Source organism: Opisthocomus hoazin, chromosome 6, assembly GCF_030867145.1.
Source record: "Opisthocomus hoazin isolate bOpiHoa1 chromosome 6, bOpiHoa1.hap1, whole genome shotgun sequence".
Taxonomy (NCBI): Eukaryota; Metazoa; Chordata; class Aves; order Opisthocomiformes; family Opisthocomidae; genus Opisthocomus; species Opisthocomus hoazin.
In genome coordinates, this window is record NC_134419.1 from 9,902,400 (window position 1) to 9,930,127 (window position 27,728).

General features: G+C 44.5%; 1 protein-coding gene across 1 annotated transcript in view; it reads left to right on the plus strand.

The window, feature by feature from the left end:
- The window catches only part of TRABD2B (TraB domain containing 2B), a 297,703-nt gene that overhangs the window by 164,429 nt on the left and 105,546 nt on the right, over positions 1 to 27,728 (plus strand). Inside the window, exon 4 of the mRNA XM_075424535.1 lies at positions 16,981 to 17,155. Within this exon, the coding sequence (XP_075280650.1) occupies positions 16,981 to 17,155 (175 nt within the window). The remainder of the gene's footprint in view (positions 1 to 16,980; positions 17,156 to 27,728) is intronic.

The window sequence follows — 27,728 nt, forward strand, 5'->3', positions numbered from 1 at the left end:
AACAGCTGGGAAAGCGAGGATGGCACCAACCTGGCTGTAAGGTAGCAAAGTCTCCCAGCCACACTCCACAACATGGGTGTTGTCCCAGAGGTCTTTTGTGCCCTTCTGAGAAGCTCCAGGTAGAAATATAAAAGACATCCAGCAGCAGCTGGAGCTGCTCTTCTATGTCACCCATCACAGAACTAGGCTGCCCCTCAACAGGAGCAGAAAGACATCAGCTTGGACAGTCACAGGTCCTTAAATTCTGGACAAATGGTCATGTCGCCTTTGTTTCCCTGTCCGGTTATCATTTTCAAATAGCAGAAAGAGTGGTTGACGGTAATGAATGGGATAAAAATGCTTTTGCTGTCCCAGCTAATCCAGTCGTAGAAAGTGAAGCATTGTTTTAACGTGACTAAGCAGGATGTAATGGGGTGGTTAACGTGGCAGTACTGAAACAGAAGTCTGTGTAGTACCAAAGCTGCCAGAGCTATTCATTCTGGACAGCCTTGCACTGAAAAGTAAAGGGAAAAAGCAACTCAGGTAGGAATACATCTCTAAAGGTGGGGTGTGTGAGTTGGAAAAGGTGGAGAGCTCATGACTTCAGAGGATCCTGGAGAGGTCAATGGTTGTAACTCTTCCTGCAGTGTCAAGGCACAGCACACTAGATATAAACACAAAATTATTTTGGAGGAATAACTCTTGCAATGTGTGGTGGTATATTTGCCATGGACACAAAGAAAGGACTACTAGTAGTAAAATCATGAAGACAGCCCTGGCATCTGAATGTCCTGAGTCGTCTTTTAATCTCTCAGTGTAGTTTCTCCAGCAGTAATGCCTTTGTCCCTGAGACAAGTTGTGGCCTTCACACTGGTTGCGTTGACTCACAGACCTCTGTGATTTGTTGACACAGTGGCCTGTAACAGCCTTGTGAGTTAGACTCGAGAGGAAGAGATTGCTGTAATAACTTCTTTATCCCTGCAAATTCTTGGATCAAATGTGAATTCTAAATCCAGTGTAAAGAAAGAAGAAAGAAGACAAGAACCAATCAGAGTTCAAGCACTGGTGTTGGTCATGGTCCCAGAGTGCAAGCAGTTGATAGAGATTATAACACTTACAGGCCATGGAAAATTAAAATCCGTGTGTGTATACTAGTCCCTGCAGAACTCTAAATGCTGTGGAGTATTTTCCTCTTACGGGTTGTTGTTTTTAATTTGGGTAAAGAGGTTTTTTGTTTGGTAGTGTTTTTATAAACCAGCTTTACACCATTTATTTTTAGTTGCAAGCAGAACAAAATAGAAAATGAAAACCTAAAATAAAATCCCTATTCACGTCAACTTCTGCCAGTTATGATAATTCCAAAGTTTATTCTATATGTTTTTTGCAAGTATGATAGACTCTCTCTGCCATTGAGAGTCTTTGCCATTTGGTTACCAAGTAGCCTGGCTGAAATATTGCACATGAAGCATCCTCCATGGTATCTTTCTCTTGAGACACTAAATATTGGCACAGAGATTTATCATGGGCTGAGAGTGTATTGCAGGTCTCATCAGGTGGCAACAAACAACAGGCATACAAGTGCAGAAAAACTATAAATATCCCAAGTGAGCTGTGTCATCACTTAAACTTCAGGACAGGTACCCATACCAATCTTGGGAGACAAGAGCATCACAGTGTTTTTAGAAGGTGTGCCCGTTCTTCCATGACATCCAACTGCTGCCGTAGCACATCAGAGCTCTGGTAAGTCCTTGCAGCTGGTACCATTACTGCAACTTTGAAACACCATGTAGAAATGAACAAAAGATCAGGAATGGAGTCGTACAACTCAACGCTTATGGGAACGGTGGAGGCCAGGAGTTCAGCTCCATGCTGCAAGGGTATGGAGACCTACAGAAGGCTGTGACTCTCTGAGGATTCATTTGGGGGCTGTTTGTAATGTTGCTAGTGCCTGCTTGTCCCTTGAAGCTTAGTGGGAGATGCAGAATAAAGGTGAACCTGTCCATCAGTTGCCTCAGTTCAAGGCCATTGGTTGAGGTCACTGTAATGAACTGGGAAGCAGCTGAGAAAGAAAGTCTAACATCACTGCGGGGACAGTGGTGGTGGTGAGTACATATCTAGGTACAGTAACTTCCTAAATACCTCTAGCGTGAATCCTGGGAGACGGAGCATCTTTAGTAGTTGTCTGCAAGATGCTGAGTTGCCTTTAGAGCAAAATTCAACCTGGAGCATAAAGAAGGACCAGAAGTGGAAATACTAATATTGTTGACTTGAGGTGTTAATTTCTTGAGCCTCTTCAACCTCCCTGAGGGAGTTTGGGAAATCTGCAGTTTCCCAGCACCAGTCTTGTTGGCCCCCATGGCATTTGGGAGGAGAGGGCAGAGTCCCCAGGGCTGAGGGATGGTGCTGGGAGAAAAAATGAAGGGAAAGTTATTTCCTAGACTGAAACGGGAGCTTGGGCACCATGTCAGAGGACAACTCCTTCAGCACCCAGGGACTGGCACAGGAACAGGACCGACTCAGGGAGATGTTCACCGCCCTGGAGTTGGGAAGCCCACCTTAGCCAGGGTGAGATGCTTGAAATGGAAGGGTGTGAGCAGGCCCCCAAATCCCTGTCCCAGAGCCATCAGCACTGATGGCCGTGGAGGACTAAACAAACCCTTCTCAGTTTCAGTTGTTTGCTTTTTTTTTTAATTAAGAACAATGAAAGGGGGAAACACCTCTGCCTTCCTGTGGTTCTATTACATTCCTCATTCCTCTCACTCTTTATTTTAAATTTTGTTTCCAAGCACCATTTTTCGAAATGTATAAATCCTTATTTAAACTTAGTAAAACTTTAATGAGGTGGTTGACACGCTGGAAGGACGGGATGCCATCCAAAGGGACCTGGACAGGCTGGAGAGGTGGGCCTGTGCAAACCTCAGAAGGCAACAAGGCCAAGTGCAAGGTCCTGTACGCAGGTCAGGGCAATGCCAAGCACAAATACAGGCTGGGTGAAGAAGGGATTGAGAGCAGCCCTGAGGAGAAGGATTTGAGGGTACTGGTGGATGAAAAGAAGGACATGACCTGGAAATGTGCACTCACAGCCCAGAAGGCCAACCGTACCCTGGGCTGCATCCCCAGCAGCATGGCCAGCAGGTCAAGGGATGGGATTCTGCCCCTCTGCTCCGCTTTGGTGAGAGCCCACCGGGAGTCCTGCATCCAGCTCTGGAGCCCTCAGCACAGGAAAGACATGGACCTGTTAGAGTGGGGCCAGAGGAGGGCACAAAAATGATCCAAGGGATGAAATAGCTCTCCTTTGAGGAAGTGCTGAGAGAGTTGGGGCTGTTCAGCCTGGAGAAGAGAAGGCTGCGGGGCACCTTATAGCTGCCTTCCAGTGCCTGAAGGGGCCTACGAGAGAGCTGCAGAGGGACTTTTTATGAGGGCATATAGTGATAGGTCAAGGGGTAATGGCTTTAAAATGAAGAGGGCAGATTTAGATTACATATAAGGAAGGAATTCTTCTCTATGAGGGTGGTGAGTCACTGGTACAGCTTGCCCAGAGAATTTGTGGATGCCACCTCTCTGGAAGTGTTCAAGGCTGGGTTGGATGGGGCTTTGAGCAACCTGGTCTAGTGGAAGGTGCCCTGCCCATGACAGGGGGGTTGGAACCCGATGATCTTTAAGGTCCCTTCCAACCCAAATCACTCAATGATTCTGTGATTTAAGGGGCTGAGTTTATTCAGTTAGACTATGACCCAAAAGTAAAGTAGGATACATCTCTTCTGCCTCCACAGCCTTCTGCAAACCCTTGATTCTCTTGTGACTTTTGCAGTCAAGAGGCTTACACCTGAGTCTCTGAGCAGAGTCAAAATTACACCAAAGAGAAAGTCTTCTATGATAAAGATAGGATAAGCGTATTTCCTGCTCTTTCTTCAGACTTTATTCCCCTCAAAGAAGTCATAGTTTCTGTTGCTCCTTTTCAGAAAAGTTCCCTGCAACCGAAGAGGCATCAGATTAGATCAGTAGCTTTAACTTCTGTATTCTGTCTGATGCTCTCACAAGGGAATTGAGGTCAGTATGCGCAGACACGTTAAAATGCAAAAAAAATCTGTTAATACAAACAGTTAAGAAATAGCCTAAAGCCTTGGTGAAGAAAAAGTAGGGTGTAGAACAATTTCTCGTGTATTTTGTTTCCTAAAACTGATGTAAAGGTCTTTATTTAAACATTTTCAAGTGATACATCCAGAGTTTTGGGTTCAGGGATATCTTGCATCAGATACTTCCCGTGGTCAGTTTTGAGATGATCAGTTTTTTAAGGACAATTCTGTAAAGCAGATTCGTCTTTGCCAGCATGGAATTAGCTGGTTCTGTGTTTCCTTGTATTCCTATGTACACTACATTAAGAGAGAAATTTAAATTCTATAATTCTGTGAAAAGCTAAGGCTGAAGTTTTTCTCCTTCTGCCCTTCCCAAAAGCTATACCTGTGGTCTCCAATTGTTGTTTGTCCTCTTCTGTCTTCTAGACATGCTCCTGACCTGAGGAGAGGCTCCTGTCTCCTCTCGTTGCTGAGCTGGCATGTCAGAGTCACGCAGCTCCACTGCTTACTTTCTAGACAGTTTCCTTCCAGCCAGGTACAACTGGTTGCATACTTGTTACTTGCCTGTCCCATTTAGGGTTAACAGTACAATTCAAGACTCACTCCTGCCACTTATAAAGCATCTTCCATTTACAGAGCCTTTATGTTTTGTGTATGTTTTAGGCTGTATTGAAAGCTCATTGAAATAATGGAGAATCTTCCCATGCCTCCAGCAGGCTTTGTATGAGCCCCAGTGGGCCCAGCCGTCGTTGGATATCAAAATGAAGAAATCCAGTTAGGCTCTTGAGTAACCCACTTTTCGAGCTGTATGCTGTAACGATCTTCTTGTTGTCAGAAGAGGTGAGGTCTTGGCTTCACCCTACACAGAAAAGCAGGCTATACAATGAAGTTGCTTGGTGGTCACCACAGCCTGAAGGCATATCTCAACCCCTTTCAGGTGCTCAGGGATTGCTGTGCCTCCATCTTCAAGCTGTGTCTGTCAGAAACAATTGAGCTTTTTGTATAAGTTACTAGAATGATGTCACCCATATTTTGAGTTGCCTCTGTAGTTCGAAATCCCATGGATTCATGCTGAAACATAGTATTTGGGCAGTGGGTATTGCCTGCTGAAAAGCATGCTGTGTACTTGATGACACAAGGTTAGAGAATCGTATGCTAACACCATGTCAGTAGTCAGCCTCCCTAAACTGAAGAAGAAAAGGTTTAGTGCATCACTTCACATGTGCTCGCTGTTTATATTGACAGGCTGTGTTATGTACCCCTTTAAAAATGTTACCATCCTGCATTTAAACCTGTCCCTTAAGATATAAGGGTCCTGATAATTCTAATTATATCATTAACTTGCCCCGTTCTCATTCTGGATAAAATAGAACTGGGTTTCTGGCTCACTTTTCAAATCAACAAAAACTATCTCTGGAGTGCCCCAGCTTCAATAACTGCAGAAACACACAGCTGAGACCATTAGGTAGAGTGTTGAATGACAAGCAGACCTAATTTGTCCAAGGAATGGAGTTTTATCTAGGGCAAAGGAAGATAAATCCATAAACCGAAGGCACAGCTATTGTAACGCAACGCTTTGGAAGCATCTTATCTTTTTCAGCTGTAACAAAGTGCAGGCGAACTGGCACAGCCTCTCGTTCTTCCAGGGAAAATGATTATAGGCTTTCCAGCGAAGCACGTGCAAGGTTGTCCCGGGCACCAAGGGTGCCGGTCCCACGAGTTTCTCACTCTGAGTCAAGGCGAAGGGTCAGTAACGCTTCCAGGGATGTTTGTTAAAATGACATTGATGGCAGTCCTGACGCTGCGCCGGTGTTTGGCGACACCTGTGCTCATCGCTGCTTGTGCCCCGACAGCGAGCAGGGGACGTCTCCCACCTTCTCGTCTCTGGGCCGTAGCACAGGGTGCTGCTGGAGAGACGCTGCCTTCCCGCAGCTCAGCAGAGCTCCAGATCTGCTGCGGTGGGACCTTACTTTCTTACCACTTGCACCTGAGTTGCAGCTTTGTGTCTTGGTATATTGTGAGCATTTAGAGGTGAAACACCAGAAGTGCAGCCAAAATTTTCAGAGTCTAATTTTCATATCATGTCAGAACAGGATTCCAGATTGGAGCAATATTATATTTTGGCTTATGTGTTTTGGAAAATTGGTTACAGATCCGGATTGTGAGAGTTAATTCTACTTGTTGATGACAGTACTGGGGAAAACACTGCAGAGATTATTTTTTTATTAATAATCTGGAACATGACCAGATAATTTTCATGCTATAGGTTTTGAAAATAGGTTTTTGCTTGAGAATTTTCATTACATGTTTGCATTTAGATTTTTCTTACCTTGGAAGTTCCGTCCTTCCTCTTTCCAATTTCCATGGAGAAAGCAATGGGAGAGGGAGAGAAAGTCAGAGAAAAATTGGAACAAGACATTTAAAGGCAAAGATTTTTCTTTCAAAGACTTCTGCATTATTAGGAAAGGAACATACTCACCTACAGAAAAGGGCTGGTGTACATTAAAAACATTTGTTGACTACCTGTATTTATTAGTAGGGGAATAAACTATAAAAGAATGTGAAAGAGTCATTGGTAAAAACGTTTGGAGTTCAAGGTAGTAGCATGCTGCTTTCTGTGCATTGCTGTATGTTTGCTGTAAAGCAAACCCTTCTTTTTAAAGAGCTGGTTTATGTAGTGTGTCTTGGAAAGACTTGTTCAAGAGAAATGAGGAAGACTTGTTGGTTTTTTAAACAATATGTTGCTTGGTTGAATGTACAAAATGCTTTATCTCCCTTTGTGTTTTATCCAAAAGATTTATTTGTCACGTCATTATGACAGGGAGGGGAAAAAGGGGAGGTGAGGGGGCAGTTTAGTTATCTTTGCTGACTTGGCAAGATTAGTGTCAGACATTATAGAAAAAGACGGAGTTCTTGGGTACTGCCTGACACAATATACCTTGGTCTGACACTATTTTTGTGCAACACTCAATAGAAGACACCATAAATCAGGTTGTCTGGTGTAAACTGGTTGTGCTCTCTGATGGTGACTTCAGACCTGGATCTTCTCTCCAATCCTCTGGGAGATGAATTCTGGTAAACCCAAAGTCGAGGCTTATACAGTTCCACCAGCTTAGATGCAAAGAAATCAGTTTCGAGGATAATGTGATTTATCTTTACTTCACTGACTTGATCTGAATTATTCTTTATTTTCTCCTGACTGGTTCCCATTTCAAAATGCTTCCTGGAAGTCCTATATTGGACATCTCAAACAACCCCTCCTTAAAAAAAAAATTACAATTAGTTCAAAAGTCATCATCCAGTTTATGTTCCAGATGCCATTGGCTAGAAAGCGTAGGGTGGTTGGACTGGGAGTAGCTTGGGAGTTCTTCTAGGACCGACCAGGAGGGCAGGGCTGTCTCTCCGCACAGCACTGCCTTGTGGTGTCGGCTCAGAGGTCTCCTGTCCATCCCAGCCACTGGCGCGTTACTAACCAGTTTCCTTCTACCTTTGTTTTTGCTCCTGCTAAGTTATGTGATATTTTGCAAACTGTATCTTCTGGATCACACTTGCCTTGGGTTAAAAGAGTGTTGCAAACTTCAGGAAAATGTTCAGGCTTCCCCTAACATCTTACTAAACAGGGATGGGAAGAAATTCCATTTGAAGAGCCCTGAACAATATATATTTGAGACAACCAAACCTGAGTTTGTACCCACTACTGACCAGCTGTTCGCCCGCTATGTAACAGAAGACAAAATGAAAAATACCTTTGCAAAAAGAATAGCAATGCTTTAATAAACCAACCCCAAAACCCAAAGCTTCTGGCCCCATTTTTCTTACTTTATTGCCCTGCTTTGCCCTTTGATCAGTATCTTTACTTGGGTGTCATGGCAATATAATAGGTGATGGTTTTAGTGTCAGAACAGAAAAAAAAATATCTTTGTCAAAGGAAACAAAGCATTTGGAAGTGAAATAGAAAAACTTGAACTTTTCCATATGTTTGCAAGCTCGTGAAAGCTGGCCTCAGAAAAATCCCAATGTTAAAGGGGTTTTAAATGGGGCAGGAGTATCATTAGGTAGTTATGATTTACCCTCCTGCCTGAAACCCGAACCTTTATTTGCATACACTGCGGGCTTGTCATCCTTATTCAATTAATAATTCAACAACGGGTCCCTGTAATCTGGTCCTAAATATATGCTGCATAGTTGGGTGAAGCTTGCAGAAAAGGGGCCGGGATCATTGTTCTGACTGTGTTTTGTTAAGACTTCTTTAATCAAAACATTCATTCAGATAGAGAGGCCGGCTGCATATTTTGGCATCGCTACCAAGGGGAGCAGGGACAGGGCTGGGATGGGGATGGAGGCTTGGGGGAGGGGCTGGTGTTGCTTATTTCTTGTTTTTTTTCTAAGTGGCTGGAAAGCAACTGTTTAACTGGTGTGGAAAAACAAATAGAAAACATACATGGAGGTCATAACTTCTCAGGGATTTGTTGAAATTCTTTTTTAGCAGGGATAAAAGTGTCACCCCCCAAGCTGTCTGTGAGATGCACAGCCCATCCCTGCATCCCTGTGGCCTTTCTGCATCCCCTCTTCACCCCCCCCTTTTTTTTTTTTCAAACATGCTTTCTTTCAACCCAGGTGCACGGGAGGAGAAGGTAAAGCCAGGCAGGGCACACTACTGTCGTTTGTGTGGCTGCCACCCAGAACAGCAGCGATGGCTGGGCGGGTCTGGGGCTCCTGGGCAGGGTCTCCATGGAGGGGCAGTGGGGCCGAAGCTGCAGGGCCACCTGCAGAGTGGTTTTTTAAAAAGTATCATGCACTGCCCATAGGGACTTCACTAGCTTTCAGCCTGCTTTCCTCCCTCAACATGTTCTCCTATTTGTAATTTTCCTTATTTGGAAACTTAGATGCTCCAGTGGCTCGTAGACCTGAGCTAGCTAGTTTGAAACTTGGTTTCAAAGACCTCCCTTTTCACACTGAAGTTGCTGCGCCATGCTGAGAGGTACCCAAGCTAGCTTGAAATTGGGTAGGCCAATGACAGAAAGCTTGCTGGTGTGGACTGCATTGTGTCTGCAACATATGTGGACCCTGAGCAGTGATGTGTGTGGGCAGGGATTAGCTCACAGCCAGAAGTGGCTCCCCAGAGCTGGTCCCAAGAAATGTGCTTGCTCTTACACTGGCTTTCGTTACGCTTTTGGACTTTCTTTCCTCCCTTGCTTCCCTTCAAGCAAAAAACATTTTTGCTTCTTTTTTTCCCTCCAGCCTCATCCAGATATTTTCTGTGGGTTTCTGATGCCCTACAATGTTGGGTTTGTGAGAACGGACTCTTCTCCTCCTCTTCATTGCTCCTCCTCTTCATTGCTGTTTCCAGGGACAAGGGTGCAGGCAGGCTGCCGGGGCTGACAGCCTTGTGCCTCTTTCCTCTGAGGCAGCAGACAGAGGAAACAACGCTTTGGAAAAGAGCAGTTGGGCTCACTGGCATGGGGGTGTGAGACACCCCGACCTCAGCTGCTGCCCCGGGAGCCCAAGCACCGCTCAGCAGGAAGGCGAACAGGGACATTATCCATGCAACGGAGCCTGGCGAAAGGAGTCGTCAGTCTTTAGCTCACAGAGGATTAGACATGAGGGTGATGAAACACTGGCACAGGTTGCCCAGAGAAGCTGTGGCTGCCCCCTCCCTGGAAGTGCTCAAGGCCAGGGTGGATGGAGCTCTGAGCAACCTGGTCTAGTGGAAGGTGTCCCTGCCTGTGGCAGGGGGGTTGGAACAAGATGATCTTTAAGGTCCTTTCCAACCCTTACCATTCTATGATTCTATAAGCACAGCAGAAATGCTGGAAACTGCAGCAACACATCCCAGTTGCCGTGAATTGGAGACAGAAAATTGTTCAGGGCTCATAAGCCCCTCTCCATTAGGCTCCTGGTTCACAAGACCACAGTTTCCACCGAGGGACAGCTGGCTGTCCCTTTGCCTTGCAGGTTTTTAGGGCTGTTCCCTGCTTTCAGAGGTTTGGGAAACTACAGACTCCTGCTAAGCCAAAGGGTGTGATGGAAAATCCATTCCTGCCGTGGAAATGCTGAGCTGGTCAAACCCCAACAGCGCTTCCCAAAGGGCTCCATGGCGCGGGGGCGGCTGTGGCCAGGCAGCGTGGCTGGTGGGCAAGTGTGGGTGGGAGAAGTGCAACTGGTTTTTTGATGTGCATTCAAAACTCACAAGCCCCCAGCTGCAGCGAGGCTTGTCCCTAGGGAACTGCTCTGCTTTCTCAGAGGGGGGGAGCAAAACTGGATGAGCACAGACTGAGGATATGTTTAAGCTTACTGTGACTTCACATCAGTCTGCATCTTAGTGTCAGGATAGGCTTCTAATAAACCTTTTTAGCAGCCTAAAATCCACCAAATTGACATGCCTATCCTGACCACAGCCTCCAAAATGTGCTGGATGTGCCTGTATTATATTCTCAAGTGCCATCTTGGCTAGATGTTTGCCCTGGGAAAGGAGTGATGGAACTGACTTATCCTGAATATCAAAGTCTCCTTTTAACAGTCTGCTCAGGCTTCTAATATAGTGCTTTTAATTTTGGTGCTTCAAAGAAAGCAGTGGGTTTATCACGCCGTGCTTGAACTGGACACCATTTTGCAGAGCTCCTTCCTGGTTTCCCTTTTCCATAACGAGCTGGAAGCTCATCTTCTTGGCAGCTGCCAACTTTGGGCTTTGGGCTAAATCAGATTAACCAGACACCCCCTCCTTGGCTAATGAAGGTCTCCATCAGGTTGGAAACTCAGGAGCACGGGAGGAAAACCAGTTGAGTCGGCAGCAGCGTTCATCTCTTCAGCAGCCACGTCCTCCTCCATCAAGACATGCTTGCTCTCACAGCCCATTCACTTTGCACTATTTGAATTCTCTGTATCAGAAGCTGTAGTAAGTGGATATTGCTCTCCCAGATGCCAGAAGGGTCCATAAATCAAAGGACAACAGGAGTCTTCTGAGTCCAGAGCAGTGTATTTCACAGCACTGCTGTAAAAACCACAATGCCCTGGCGAGGCTGGTTAATGGGAGGGTATCCTCCCTTCATAAACAAATGATAACTCAAGCTCAGATGTTAGCCTTTGACCCAAGAAGGGCTGGTGTGAATTTAGGGCTGTTCAGCCTGTCGGAGGAGCTGCCGGGTTTCAGGATGCTGCTTTGGCTCCCTGGCAGCCCCCGTGAGTTGCGCTGTCAGCTCTTGAGATCCTTATCTGGTGTAGTGCTGTCAACCATATGAAAGTTACTGACCTGCGTGGTACAGGGAAAATCCTTCAAAGCATGATCCCTTACTTGTCTGCTGGCCTCTGCCCACGTAAAGCTCATAAACTAGAAGACTAATAAAGAGAACCCAATCTTTATCGTGTTTAAAAAAAAAAAAATTAATGCAGTCAGGGTGATCTGGGAACAACTCCCTACTAACAGCTGGAGATAAGGATTACTAGCACGGAAGCGGAGCTTTCCTGTCTGGGAAAGATGGATGGGTTTTGTATTAAGATGCTAGACTGGAACTTGGGAAGCTGATGGCCAACTCTCTGCCTTGCCATAGACATCCCTGGTGACCCTGGGTGTGCCTCCTCCTGTTTTCTCTATAGGGGGAATGCTCTGGGAAGAAACAGACATAAGGCGTAAGAATCCCTGCAAGGATTAGTGATGGTACTATACTTGTGGTGGTCTGGAGTTTGAACGTTGCACAGCAGGTGAGGCTGGAAAGACATCAGTTAGCTGCTGATTCAGAGGCAGGGGCAAGAGAGGAGTCTCATAAGCAGAAGGGTTTGACCAAGACAGAAGAAGATAGTGGCAGGAAAGGCTTTAGATTCACTATATTTTCCATGACAGGTGTTGTCTTCACATTTCCCTATCTCAGCTTCCTCTTCCCCATCTACAGATAGACTTATGGATGAAATCCACCGCTGCCTGCACGCAGGCAAGATCAGCCCTTCATTCTGATGTTGGTAGAGCTCGTTTTTCATTGACATCATCTTACAATTTGAAGGCACATTCCAGAAATATGCTAGCACCTCTGGAACAGAACGAGGCTAAAAAAGGTTATCAGAGGATTGGGAAATGTAGTTTGTAGGAGTAGGAACGATAACACTATTCCTCCACATCTGATTATGATTTGATACTGGTCTGTAGCTAGAACAGTTCCACTGTAGCCAATGGATCAAAACCAGGAAAAAAAAAAAGTTAACCAAAGTTGATGGTGCTTATATGTGTCCAAAAAAATTATTTGCAGATAGATAGTCACAACTCTGGCATTGTGCCTCTGCCCAGAATATTTGTCCAAATATTAAAAAATAGTAGATAAGAAAATGTACTTAAATGTAGTCCAGTGTTTATGAATTTTCAGCTGAACTTTGGCAGTAAGCCCTAACTGGGATAAAAGACTCTGCACCAATATATTTTGCTTTTCTCTTCCTTTTTTTTTTTTTCTCATTTGTGTATCTCTGTCTCTATAGACAAAGCTGACAGCATAGCATAGATTTTGAGATATGGCTGATGCATTTTTCTAAGCTAAAGTATGTTGTTAGCTCTTATGCTAATGATTGCAGCAGAATCCCAACCTCCTTCCACAAATTATTTCTGGGAAGAGAGGTTACTGCTGAGCAGTGCCTTGGACTTTGGATCTTCCTTTGGGTCCTTCAACAGCTAGATTCAGGCAGTGCCTTGTATGTAACATCTGTTCTCAAGTTAGAAAGTCTTGCTGTCCCCATTTTACAGATGGACTTTTGAGAGACAGGAGGAATAAAGCCAAATGCTTCAAAGATACTTAGTGGAGGTTAAGTGCTGAATTTCCTTTGAAGGTCTAAACCAAAATGACATGCTTGTGATCATTCAAGAGATTTATATCACCCATGAGAATGGAACCATTTTTTCAGGGTAGTGTCATAACCACTCCACAATCCTTCCTCTTTCTTCTTCCTAAAGCTCCCACTGACTTCAAAGGTGAAGAATTATGGCCTGCATCCCACAGCACTGTGAGCTCGGACGTGTGTGCAGAGATTTACCCACACATCTATTCCATCAGGGATACTGACTCAAGTAAAATTACACAGACAGTGTGGAGGGGAAGAAATTTCTGGGCCTTCTTTTTTGTTCTGATATTCTCTTCCTTTAACCTCAAAAGCTTTACTAAGAAATGCAGGGTGTACCTAATGGCTGAGTTTGGGGTCCATCTGTGTTGTCCATAGGAGTATAAAAAAGGAGGAGTTCTAGCTGATTGAGACAAACAATATATTCTTTCTTTTGAGCACCTCTGGACAGAAAGAATCTGTTTATCTCTTGCCATGTGTATCCCCTACAAAGTGAGTATGCCCCAGGTGATGGATAGCACTATCTTTTTCTCCTGATCCAACTGCTGCTCCCCTAGATGAACAGCAAAATTAGAAGTTAGGATTTTTCAACAGTCACATCATCCAACCGCACTATACATTTGAATAGTATTAATAGTATTTATCTATTCTCAGGAGGTCAGTCCCTCTCCTGTTGGCACAGTAAATGTCTCATCCCTTCACTCTCAGTTCAAAACAACAAATACCTATCACTAAAATGTTAAAATTTTTTTTACACTGAATGGAAGCAAAAATATTTTAGAAAGTTGAAAAGGGAAGATGCATCCCTTTGGTGCATGCTTTAGCCCATCCTTTTAAAACAACAGATTTTCCTTCTTCCAAAAAAAGCCCTTAAATCCTGGCTGCAGTTGACAGCTTCCTAATTGCATGTGACTGTTTCTTGACTTCCTGATCCCTGTCTGGTGGTTAGGAATCGAAAGGGTTTCTTAAATCAACAGGAGCAGCTGCCTCCTTGAAGCCAGGCATGGTGTATGTCAGTGACTGTGGAAAGGAACGGAGATGCGGGGAGGAGCAGAGGTGATTAATGGGGCCAGTGTCATAGCTCAGAGTGTGGTTGCACTACTGTGTACAGGCATACTTACGTCAATCATTTATCTTCTGCCCTCTGCCACACACGCGCAGAAACATAAGTGCATGTTTTATTTTTGCCGTTGATGGCACAGTCAGTAGGAATACAGGAATGCACAAGGTGCAGCAGGATCTGTAGCTGACGATGTGCCTCTAGCGGTGATGGCTTCCTTTGTCTTGTTTTTTGGACAAGCACGAGAAATGCTGACGAAGCCCAGTCTTTGGTTTTAAATTTATGTCTCTGCCACTGGCAAACTCTTTCCCACAGAAAAGAAAGAAAGGGAGGGGAAAAAATGCCAAGTAAATGGCTCCATTTTGTGGACTGTGTTTTAGGTTAGTTAGGGGAGGAACAAACTGTGGGTTGAATGTGGACATAGAATTGCACGAGATGGAGTTGCACGAGCTGAAGAAAGGTGCATTCCTTCATAGCAAATACCCACTTGGTCAAGGTCTGAATACAACTTCTGTCCTTGGGCTACCTAGACCTCCAGCATCAGAGCTTTCCCTGGTTGAAGCAGGATGCAGAAAGCCATTCGATCCCCCAGCACTGCTGCTCCTGCAGGTTGTCCTCACAGGCAGCACCATGCCTTGCTTTCCCTGAAGCACTGCAGGTGATTCAAGACCAGGTCCCATCTGTTCCCAGCCTTCCCTTCAGCCAACAGCAGGGAAGAAGAGACTCCTCTTATGTGGGTGTTGAGCCTTCAGATGTTCCCAAGAAATTTCATCTTCCATTTCAGTTTCTGAAGGCTCCCCTGACTCCTGTCTCAGCTACATCACCCCATTAAACACAGAGCCTCAGCACAGAGGAGGTAAAAATGCTTGTGATATCTGTGTGGACCAAGTGATGTACAGCTTTGCGTTGCAGAGGTCATTGCAAGTGTAATATGGCTGCTCATTCCTCAGACTTTATTCCTGCAACAAAAATCTCTCCCTGCCTTTCACCAGGAGTCGAAGCCATGACACCCTTTGCTGCTGTAGCCAGCATTTTACCCCTCCGACGCTGGAAGGCTGCTCCTGTGTCCCATTGAGACAAACGCCCGTTCTTGCCAGACATCAAGACAGCTTCCTTGTGTTTTAACAGGAAAATGGTGTCTCCGTCAGGTCTGGCTTAATGGGACTTCTTCTTTGCTGAGTGCTGGCAAAGGGCTAAACTGAGAGCAAGGTGCAGAGTACTTTCGTGCTCTGAGGAGTTCACAAGATAGGGTGGTGAAGCCAAGCCATAATGGAAAGCCTGGAGGAAGGAAAGGCTCAGGGTAATGCAACTGAACCCTGAAGGAGGGACACACTGTGACAAGTATGGTGATTTGGCAAACCAGGTCGAGAACTGGTTTGGGAAATCAAAGGTCCAGCTTGTCTGCATGGCCCAATAGGCTGGGGCAGGTTGCTGTCAGCAGCAGCATTAACTCCAGCCACATGGGATTCCCTGGCTGAGGAGATGCGGTGCCCATTTCTGTCTCACCCAACTGGGTACAGCCTTTGGTGGGAATCCAGAGCAAGGCCTAGATTTGTCCTTCAGCATGGTGCAAGGTGAGAAATCTCTGCTGCTCTGTCCCCCACATGCTGGGAGAGCTGTAGATGAGGTTGCAGTGAAAAAGTGTTAAGGAGAGACACTGGGAAGATGGAAATTAGTTCTTTCCCTAAGACTTGCTGAAAGCTTTTGGTGAGGCAGTATGAGTGAAGAGCGTGGGAAGAGACAAAAATTGTTGTGATAAAGTCATGTGGCCAAGCGAGAGGGTAAGAGGTGGCCTGAAAAACAAAGACTAAAGGCAAGTATTAGAAAATGAGTACAGGAATTTGGTATTGTAGAAAACCAGGGAAAGAATTAACCAAAGTAAGAGAGTCCTTACATCACGTATTTCAGTGTGATGAGTAAGGGATGTTGCCCTTATGGGCTCTGCGTGCAATACCATTACCACCAGATCAGATTAACACTGGAAATCCTGGCAGCTTTACATGTAGCTGGGGACTCAGAAATCTGAATCTGGGTTTTGCAGCTGAAGCTGCTTTCCCTGTGGTGAGGCACAGATAATCACCAGAAGGCACCTGGGTCCTGTTAGCAGTCGTCAAACAGTGCCCACTTAGAGCACTCCTCGCTGCAGGGTCTGTAGGCTCCTGAACTCTCATGGTAGACCTTGGATCCTCACCATGCCAAAACAAGTTGCCTGTCGTAATAATCAGAGACTTCTTGTTTCTTTGTCCGTTATACCTTCAGTCTTGGCTCATCCCTTGGTCTGCTGCCCTGACTCAAACAGTCCTTGGGGTTTCAGCCATTCTTCTGCACCTATGAATGTCTCTTCTCACAAAAACAATGATTGAAGCAGCAGTTCTTGGGGAAATCCCTTCTTCAGAAACATCAGGAGTGTTCTAGGGGTTTATGTGTTGCAACACATGGTCTCCTCTGATGAGACCTAATAGCATCTAAAACTGTGAGAAAGGTGAGGCGGTTTATCCTGTTTACCTATTCCAATGTCTGGATTTGCTAAGCTTACTTACTTTTTATAACTGTTAAGTTATTAAAAAGGAGCAGATACAAGCCAAATCTTGCAGTCTGTTCTCAAGTTCATGGTGACCTTGGCTGAGAACAGATTACAGGACATTCTGGTATTAAATAGCCCATGAACTGTGTTGAACAAGCAGAGAATAAAGGTTTTAGTAACTCACGCAAATGTGACACCTAAAACTGCATTCTGCTGAAGGAACAGAGAAAAGTCAAAATGAACTTCAGTTTCATTTAGTAAAAATACTAGTTTCACTTTGTTAAAAACAAACAAAAAAACCCCTGTGTTGGTTAGCGATTTGTTTTCTTCTTTGTAGAGTTCTCAGCAACCTCACAAGTTCTCATCATCTAATGTGGTGGGGGTGGGGTGGGTGGGTGTTGTGTTTTTTGGTTTTTTTTGCACGGTAGTGATGCTCAGGTGGTTTAAACAAGGCTAGATTAAAACAGCCAGTGTTTTGGGGATTACTTAACCTGTGTCACCTGAACTACAGTCTCTTCTGGTTTCAGGTCCCTAACTTCATCAACACAACGCTCCCACCCCACGAGCAGGTGACGGCGCAAGAGATAGACAGCTACTTCAGACAGGAGCTCATCTACAAGAGGAATGAGAGGATGGGGAAGAGAGTGATGGCGCTTTTAAGGGAGAACACAGACAAGAGCTTCTTCTTTGCCTTTGGAGCAGGTACAGCATGAGTTTTTCTGTTTTACTTGGTTATGATGTTTGGAACCGAAGTGGTTTGAATGCTTCAGGATTTTGTCTTTGGTCCTCTGGAAAGAGAAGGACGTTTAGGGGACTTCCCTTTGAAGCAGAAAGGCTTTTGTTGTCCAAACCTGCTCCTTAAATTCTATGAGTCGGTATAAGAGGTGGGTCTGGGTGCAGCTGGGCTGTGGACAGGCTGCACTCCTTTGCTTTCTATCTGACTGTAGAAATGTGAAACTGCTAATGCTTTTTATGCTGGCGTATTTGTTTCCTTCCCAGCCCAACCTGAGGGCTGCTTGGGTTCTGTTGGCACCGTGGTTGTGTTAGTGGCTGCGGTTGGAGGAGATGGCTGAAGGGCCTTTGAATTTGCAAGCCCAGGTGGTGATGGCGGTGGGTGTCAGAATATGAGCCTTGCTGCGGTGTAGGCACGTGTGCCTAGCGCAGGGTGCTGGCCTAGGGTTTCAAACCTTGTGGGGTTGATGTAGTTAGATTTTCTTGATGGGTGGCTTAGCTGCTTTGGTGGTGCATCTGTACAGACCGGTTGGTTTTGGACCTTGCACAAGTGCCTGAGTTGTGTGCATAGGTAAATACCAGCATTTAAAATTATTAAGTAAAAATCCAGTATGTGTCTCTGCCCGTTTAAATTGTGTCCGAACAAAGATGTCTGTAGTACTTCTGTGAGTCTGCAACAGTCTGTGTTACTGTCCTTTTCCTCTCCTCTTTTTTTTTTTTCCCCTTTCCAATGGAATTCATATTTCAATGTGATAAGAGTAAATAATAACTGTTCAGGCCCCAGTTCAGCAGAATCCTGAGCGCCAGCTTAAGTGGCTCTTTGAGCTTCCTAAACTTCAAGGCAGCCTGAGATTGTCGTGCCGAGAAGCGATCCGCTCCTCCTGCTCTCTCTCCTTGGCAATTTCTCATTTTTGACAGAACTTTGCTTCTCATCCCATGGCTCTCGCTATGAACTTTGGCAACAACTCGCCTCTCGCTACTCACTTCAGTGGGAATTTTGATTAAAGACTGTGGGGTTTAGCAGAGATACATGCATTTTGATGTATTTATTTTTTGAGTGTATCCAGCCTGAATTTTCTCAAGCTTATTTAATCTCAAGCTTGCCTGACATTTCTGTCCAAGGAGTTTTGCTTAGCTGTTTTTCCAGTAGGAAAATATATCATGGTCATTCATAATTGGATAGAGACTCATAAAAATCAGCTTGTCTAACCCATGGAGCGAGGTTTGTCAGAGATTATCGAACATGATGGTTTTGATGTAGTTTCCAGTTTTGGAAGTCCCTTAACCAGTGTGTACAGGAGCTGGGAGGATAAGCTGGGCAGCATTGCCCGCTTGCCCTGCTCCGTACACACTTTTCCTGGGCATCAGTTACAGACCATGGCTTGAGACAGAATCTTGGACTAGCTGGGTCGTGGATCTAAATCACTGCAGCTGTTTGTGTGTGCTAATAACAGAAATGAAATTAAGCAAATAGATGCTAATTACACATTGCTTTGTGTAGAAAGTGGCATCTAAGCTGTGGGAGGTTTAAGCTTTCATTCTCTGTCCTCGTTGGAGAGCATCTGCCTGAAACCCCCAGGCAGCATCACTTGGGGAAGCTGGCTCATAAAGAGAGAGTCTCATTTTGTCCTTTAATCTTAATTTTTTGTGATGTTAAAAAACACCTTTGTCCCTGGGTTATTTCTTTTTCTCAGCACTGAGTGCAGCAGGACAGAACAGACACATGCAGCAGAATTTATTGAAAACCAGAGCGTGGGATATGCTGAGGAAAGCTTTTTGTTTTGGGTGCTTTGTTCCAGCATCGCTTTGGCCTTTCTCAGGAAAGCAGGCCATCCCTGTAGGCCATCCCTGCTTTTACGTACAATTAATTCCTCCTCTCTTCTCTGGGGTGTTTTTTTTTTTTTTGCAGTAAATACTGGGAAAATAATTAATTTTTCAATTCCAAAACTTTTATGTGGCTAAAGTGCTAGCAAGTTCATTTTCTCTTTTGATTCAAATGCAGTTTTTGTCCTTGAGGTTTTTGTTGTTGTTTTTCCTTTTTCACCCACTGAATTGTAGGGGTGACTTTAATTGATGCATTTTGTGTTTTGCATACTTATATCTACTTCTTTAATTCTAAGGGGTTTTCGTGGCATGTGCTTGGTTCATGAATTCAAATTGTTTCTAAAACCTTGGGGGTTTGGTTTTGCTTTCTATAAAAGTGAAGGGTGTATTTGATGAAAGTTGAGGCTTTCACATATTCCCATGAATTCTGAAGTGCAAAATTTTAGGAATGCACCTTTTGTTACGGCAGGCATGATAGTCTGGAGGAGTGCGTTTGCTCTCAGAACAGTGCAAAAATTATTTCACTTCATTTAAGAATCTGCACATTTCGGACTAACGTGGTGGAGAGGAAATAATTTGAAAAAAGTATTCTGGATAATGCACTCCAAAATGTATTGTGACCTCTGCATTAATCCATTTATTTTGAGGATACTGCAACTAATGAATGAATAATAATTTAGTTATATATGTGTGCTATGAATTGGTTTCCAAACTTCGTAATCTCCATCATCGTTTCTGGGAAGGGAAGAATTGGGTAAAACTGGGCTGGCAAATAAAATCAGGAAAATAAGTATTTTCCTAAATAAGAAAATAAACGTGTTAAGAGAAAAGCACCTTGGAAAAACTTTGCAGATGCAATGTTATGGACCGGGGCTGCTGTAGGAGGGAGTCCCAAGCCCTGCACAATGATTCCTTTGGTGACATCTTGTAATTTGCAGGTATAACTGGAGCCAAGGGACTTGGGGACGGGGTCCTGCCCTGGGAACATCCCTCCCGAGGCAGAGCCCTGCCTGGCTTCTCGGGTGGGCTCCAGGCAGAGCACTGTACCTCGTGGGAGCTGCTGTAGTTAGGCGCACCTGGCTTTTGCACAGCTGCGTGTAGTAGCTGAAGCTCTGTTCCTCTGTCAGGGCACCATCCTCAGCTTCAAGATCCCAGTGCCAGGGAAGGGTGGTTCAGTAGTGTCTAACTCTGAAGTAGTATAACGAGCTTGGCTAAGTCAGAGGGCACCATGGAGGTGTCTTTGCAAATTAAGGCTGATTCGGTTCAGTGTATCCTTCTCAATGACTGCAGTAGCAAGATATTTTATAGACTACTCCAGGAGTATGTACTGTTGTTCATAAAAAAAAAAAAAAACCAAAAAAAAAACACAACACCCTAACCCAACAAACAAACAAACCCAAACCGCACATAGAGGCCACCATGACCTAAAGCAGTAGTTCAGAGGATGAAAGCCATGGGTGGCTTCAGCTGTAAAACAAGGTGATGATATTCTGGCTGCCTGATGGTACAGGAGCCCAGTGCTCCCGAGCTGGAGGATGCTGGTGTCTGTCTGCAGGACATGTGGTCGGTATAGTGGGTCTGGACTGGCAGAAGTAATTTCTGGATCAAAACATGGTAGAGTATAAAGCCCTGTCCCCGTTACAAAAAAAATGTACTTAACCATTGAAAAAACCATAGCTCATCCAGTGTAAGCTGAATTCCCACCTGGCTGGATGGGAGTGCGGGTGGAGGGAGACGTGGTAGCTCTTCCCTCAAATCTATTTAACCTTCACTTGAGGCAAGATCCCACGCCCTGGTCCCACCAGATCTGGCAGGTCAGTCACCTCTGGAAACATCCCCACTGGTTTCAGATGAAGAGGATCAAACCCAAGGAAAGGTGCAAGAAATAAAAACTGCGTGGAAATTGGTGCAGAGTGCCATTTGGGTACAGCCGGAGTCACCCCAGGGAAAGCACTGCTGGCTGTGTGAAGAATGCTGATTTCCCAGGAAAGCTGTTGGGCTGACTGGAACATAGCAGGCAATTAATTTAGATGCCTGTGCAACTCTGCATGTTTATGGCCTGGTTATTAGCTATTTTACACATACAATTTCTACCTTCATCCTTGCTTGCTTTTAAATGAAGGCTCTTCAGAATCTTTCGGCTGATAGTTTCGCAGTAGAAAATTGGATATTTGGGGAAAACAGAATTTTTCTGTTTGCTTCTGAAAAAGCAAGTCCGCTTCTTGCAGATGCCGGTCAAAATCCCAAGCGCTTGGGTGTCGTTGCTCTCCTCTGTAAACTGGGATTCCCAGTTAAACTGTTTTGCCATGTGGAGCTGAGCTGTAAAGGCGTTGTCGCGGTGCGTCGCAGGAGAGGTGGTTCAGAGTCTGGTCTGTAGCTGAGCACGAGGCTGCGCAGCATCGGCCAGACAAGTCCTGGGGATGAAGGAGCAGCAAGGCGACATTTGACTATCCAAGCAAGCTGAGATAAAATAGTTTTTACATTCACAAAGAGAAGCAATGGATTGTCATGCTATTGAAAGATGGGGGGCTTTTTTTTGTTCCAGTCAGAAGTATTAAAAAAATTACACAGTTTTAAAAATGGCAGGAAACTGAAGAGCTCCATTTAGAAAAGTAGACTTTTTGATAGATTTCCCCCTTCCTCGCCTTCCGTGGCATTACTCACAATTTAAATGCATTGGAGCAGTACAGACTTTTAATTTATTCCTTTATAAAACACATAGAAGTGAAAATAGCCATTTATTCTTTCTACTTTCATTTCTTTCTCCTTTCCAAGAAAAATACAGGCTTTGGGTAAAATGGGACCCAGCTCTATACCCAGCTCTGTACATTTCATTCTTCTTCTGCCAGGGATTACCGTATTCAGACTTCATGTGAAAATCTCACCATGCCTATATTCACAGTAACTATACTCTAGTAATGAAACAGCATTTATTGTTTGTGCAGTTAAATGATATTTTTCAGGTACCAAGCATGATAATTTTTCCCTTTGAATGAACAAAGGTAGCTAAATAGGCTATTTTCAATTAAAATTGGGGTGTTTTTTTGGTTTTTGTGTTTTGAAAATCCATCCTGGATTGCTCAGAATTATTGATCCAGAATAACAGTGAAGCGCCTTAGACCTGACATATACAGGCAAATTGTAAAGGTCCGTTTACTGTCAAGAAAGAGAGACACAGCCAAGAGCACATGGGCTGTTAAAAAGAGTTAATATTTTGGCAACTAAGACTATACACATTAAGTCAATGTTTAAGAAAAAAACGACTCTGGTTTATTTCATTTTTATGGGCAAATAATTTTCAAGTAACACTTATGATAACAGATGGATAAATTTATGCCGGCAGTTAATTTGAACGATAATTTCCTTAGGATGTTTTACTTACATTTCTTTCTTTCTTTTATGAGAGCTGTCAGTTTTGTAGCTGAGAGCTGGATTTACTGCTTCAGAAATTCGGGTGCTGCTCTAGTTTACAATGTTTATTAGCAGCCAAATCAGTAGGCTTTAAGACAGTGGTTTTGGTTATTTAAAATAATAAATATATCATGGAGAATATTCTTTTACTGCTGAGAGAGAGCTGAAATGCAAGTACTACAGCATCTCCCACAGCAAGAAGGGAATCAAACTGTCTCTGGACCACAGTCCTGCGGTGGAGGGGAGCACGTGTGTTCCCACCCCACCAGCTCCGGGCAGCCCCCTGCGTTGGAGAAGACCTGGGCTGCTGTCCGTGGCATGGTGGAAGCCAAAGCAGGCTGGTGACCTCAGCTCCTCATGAAGTCAGTGCGTGTTAACAGGGATCAATGTGTGTGAGAGTCTGACCTCTTTTGCTCAGCTGTAGGCTGAGGTAGCTGAGGTTAGGTACCTTCTTGCTGACAGATTAGGTTTAAATTTCTGAGATGTTCTTCAAGAAAAAAGGATACAGGCTCTGTTGTAGATGTCTGTGTGCTCCTGTGAAAGCAGAGGAATTCGTCCCAGAGTAGGAGCAGCAGAAATAGATTTTTGATTGTTTCTGTGCTCAGAGCAGGTGAATTCCCTCCCTGTCCTGCAGAGCTTTCTCAGCCAGCATTGGGCCGACAGTGTCATCAGCAATGATTCTGATCATCGTAAATGAGACTGTTAACAATAATCGTAGAATAGTTTGGGTTGGAAGGGACCTTTAATGGTCATCTAGTCCAACCTCCCAAGCAATAGTGTTATATCCTGTTTCCCAGGTGTTTTGTAGATGTTATCTGGTGGTTCCTCAAAATAGTATTCAGAAATGTGTTGCACTGTTTTCACTAGGGAAAGAGAATTGTGCAACTTTTCTGTAGGATAGGGTTGGTGTTAGAGCACAGTGAGAATATCAAATCTCCTCGTAGTCTGCAGCTCCAGCTCTTTCCCTTTTGTCCTTTCCATAAAGGATTCCCAAGGGGAGTTTCGGCACATGCCATTTTATAGATACTGGAGATACAAAAGACAGGAACAGGCTTAATCTTCACCTTCTGGAGTGAGTAGGGAGTGACAGACATCTCCAAGGTGACTCAGGTCTTGCGTGGTCTTGATCACCACTGAGATATGCTTATTTTTCTCCAAAAACTAAAAAGCACCTGGGGTTATCCCCAGATGATGTAGTTGCCTTGAATGTGCTTCATCCATGGCTAGAAAGATGATCACAAAAGAGATGGAATGTGATGGCTGTTGAATTTGGGGAGGGGTGGAAGGTGGGAGGGGTGGTGGAGGTGGGATTTTTTTGTTACTGGAAACCATATTTCTACTCAGTAGTTTGGGAAAGGAAGTGGTGGATACTATATGCAGCTTAAAAGCGAGTAATTAAAATCCAGAGAGCCTTTGTGAAAGCCATTAGCACCTGCCACCAAATCTGGCACTCAGGTTCACATATGTTAGTTGAAAGTGTTTTTTCAAAAGGGAAATGCCTTGAGGGCACCGTCCAACTGCACACTGAGGTCAGGGAATTTACAGATGTTGAATATGCAAATAGCTGTTTTGCACTCCCAACTGGTGCAATCTTCTGTGCCAATGGGAGCCAACTCAGCCTGGCATCAGGAGGCCAGTCCTCAGTCTTCTAGGATTGCATAGGTCTCCTCCATTTCCATTCTTCGTCTTGCATCCTCTGTAGAACATAATGGGGGGGGGGGGGGGAGGGGGGAGAAAAAAGAAAACGCTTGTAGGCTGGAATATAAAGAGACTTTATCCCCTGGGTGAGGCGTCCTGGTCCAACGCTGATTAGTGGTGCTACTGACATCACTAGCACAGTTCATCAAGGGGTTGTCTCAGTGGAGCAAGAAGTTGGCGACCAGGAGATTGAACTTGGCGAGCCTACAAAAGAGAAGAAAAGGGTGAATTAACAGTTTGCAGATGCTAGAATTCCCTCTGCTCATGTTTATTTGGGCATCCAGATGCTTATAGTGAGGTTGGCCTACTTTTTGTGTACGGATTTCTTGTGCTATTAGTTTTTAAGGCAAAGTATCACTTTGCTTTTAAAAACAGACTTACATGCTAATTTTGACCAAAACCATGTAATTGACTCATTTAAAAGTCTGCATTAAACTGGCAATGCCTGATTGTCTTTTCAGACACTCTGTTGTAAATCAGGAGATACTACACTGGGCAAAAGCTTGTTGCAAGTGCAAATCCAGCCTGTAGTCTTTTAAAATTAAAAAAAAAAAAATCAGGGCAACTTTTTTTTATGTACATTGATGTTGTGTGGTATGGAGGTTTGGAAGCACCTGAATATTTGCTTTTCACCTGAAGCTTAAATCGGCAAAGAGGGAGTGCCTGAGTTAGGGAGGCCAAAATAAACCTGGCTGCACTGCCATGTTGCAAAAAGGGAATTACTATTCGAAAGGCGGTTTCCTGTAATTCTGCTTTAAGAAAAGCTCCCATTGTATGAGAAGGTATTGATCGAGAAACATGGTATAGCGTATGCAGTGGTGAGAGGTATCTTGAGGCTGCTGTCACCTGTACCAACCAAGGAAGGTATGAGACGTAGCAAGTGAAAGAAAAGATTTGTGTGACTGGGCTTGCACTTTGCTCTTCCCCTGGTGTGTCGCCACCTCAACCACTGGGGGAAGCTGGACAAGCCCTGGACTCCGTTTGGTCTGGTGGAGAATTCATCATGCTCAGGGGGGAGTCCTGCCTGGCCACTGCTCACCATTGCCTTGATCATTGCTTCCCTGAAGTAGGGTCCAGTCCCAAATCCAGGCCTTTATTTTTGCTAGCTGCAGGTATTCAAGTAAATGTTAAAAGCAAATAAAATGGGCCTTGCGAACTGCAGTGTATGTGTTTACCATCTCTGGTGTAATTCTTCCCGTGATGAATGGGGAAAGTTGCCTGTACGCAGCAGGATTTTGGTTTAAAGAAACGCATATATTAATGTCAGCTCCTCTGGGTCCCTGACATTTTCATATCGTATTTATTATAATGCCTGTGCCAAGTTCTACTGTATAAGTCTAATTCTGCCTGCTGTTCTTAAAGAAAAGAAAGCTATATTGGCCCCTCCTGTCCTATAACATAGAGATTTTGGCTATGCCCTTGCTGTATTTCTCTTCAACATTTGAGATGTAAAAATGTAGACATAATTCAGGAAACTTTCTCTTTTCAGAACTGCAGAGAATCATGAGAGATTTACACCCAGGCTTAAACATAGGATGAAATAGTCTTTCACCCCCCCACACATGCAAGAACTTGCTGTGGATCCACAGGCCACCCTGCAAGCTCTCAGGAGACCAGGCAAAGGTCCCATATAACTCTAGATTTCGTAACAGGAGTGATGAAATCAATATGTGGATGCCCGACAATTCATCGCTTTCCATCCCAAAGCTGTCTCATCAGAAAATTCCCAACTGGATCCAACAGTGCTGTTGAGAAGATTTTAAAGGGACAATACGGAGAACCCCAAGACTGGCAGCATTCCTCTAACACTGAGGTTTCTGGAGGGTGCTCCTGTGAAAAGGCAAACAGGATACAGACTGCAAAGGATCCAAGGATCTGGTCTCAGCTGGGATACATCTGTGTGCTACTTGCAGTGATTAAGATGTCTCCGCACCCAAGTCTACTTCCAGTCACCCTGCCATGTGTCATTGTCCCAGAGCAGAAGGAAATTTGGCTACTGAGCTTTCTTAAATTTAGAGCCTGGTATGTTAGCACCAATCCTTCAGTAGTGTTTCACATTAATGCAAGTTCACGGGGTTGACATGGCTTCATGGTTTTCTCCACTTGCCCCTCCTGCCTGGGCGCTTCCTCCAGTGGAGGAACAGACATGTCCCAAGGCATCCCAGACCACCGTAGATGCATCCCCTGCCGCTTCGATGTCAGAGCCTCAGGCTATTAGAGCAGGAGCTGGGAAGGGAATTTAACAGAGTGAGGAACCAGTTCGTCCTGCTTGTTGTGTTGGTCTCGTACTGGTTCAAGCCATTCCTGACCAGTTTTAAGGACAAGTTGCAGGAGGACTGCCTATGGAGAAGAACCAGGGATCTTCTTGAATGCACTGGAAAGACAGGGCATGACTGCTGGCTACAGTTAGTTGTTTTGCAAAAGTAGATGTGAAGCTGAAAGCTTTAAAAAGCCTGCCTGTAATTTATGTGGATTTCTTGAGGATTTTTACTGGTATGGAAACTGGGACTGGAAATCTCATTAAACTGGGCGTTCTTGTGAGAGTTCCAGGTTTTCTTGGTCATGGTTATGCCAGGAATACCATCAGAGCAAACTCGCTGAGAAAGGATTTATGGATTTGGGATCAGGTCCTATTCTCACTGAATTAATGGTAGTTCTGAAACTGACATCAAAGTGACTGGCGTGTGCACCTGGATGAGACCACATTTATTTGTCATTCCAGTTCTTTAATCTAGACTGCCACTTTCACATTACTGGACAACAGCAATACTCTCTTCATAAGCCTGTTAAATCCCAGTTCCATTGTTATTTTCTCTGGTAGATCAGAAGAGAAGTGTCAAGGAAAAGAAACTGTATGCACAATGTACCTCTGCCCAAAAAAAATATTTAAATATCAGAAATGTAAAGTGAAGACAGAATTACTCAGAGGCAGAAGGGAAATAATTAGAGCTCCAGCCAGCAAGAAGAGATGTCATAAACTTTATTTATTCACCTCTCTTAGACATTCAAAACACAAACTGTGCCACTGTTCAGCCATTTTATAGGTGCTGGTAGAAAGCAGCAGAGATCTGTTGGAAAAATTGCTGTGGTGGCAACTAAAACTGGGCTGAAACCCAGGTCTGATAGCTAAGCTGCCATCTGAAATTGGAAAAAGTTTGGGTTCATGCCTGAATCTTGTCTCCCTTTCTGCTCTATGTGATAGACCTAGTGCAACCCTGAGCCTGGACTTCGCCGATGGGGAGTGAGAAGCAATTCCAATCTGTGGTAAATGTTGCCATTTCAAATGTTTCTTTTTAAAAAGATTAGTAACAAAATTTGAAAGTATGGGAATTCTTAGCAGAAGTGGAAAACACTGGTGTGCTGGTACTGGGGGGCTGCTTTTGGTAGAAGCTCCAGAGCTGTGGCTGCTGGAAGGCCGTGGGTGGCTGGCTTGGAGGTAGGTAGCCCCAGAGGTCTAGCTCTTGGTAGACCAGTTTGCTAAAGAGTTGTGATCTGAAACACAGCAAAATATGATTTCGGAACTACCAGGCTTTACTCCTGTCGACTTCCAGGCAAGCAGTGGGAAAGAGGAGGCAGATGAACAAGCAAAAAGCCAGATGAATCTGTCTGG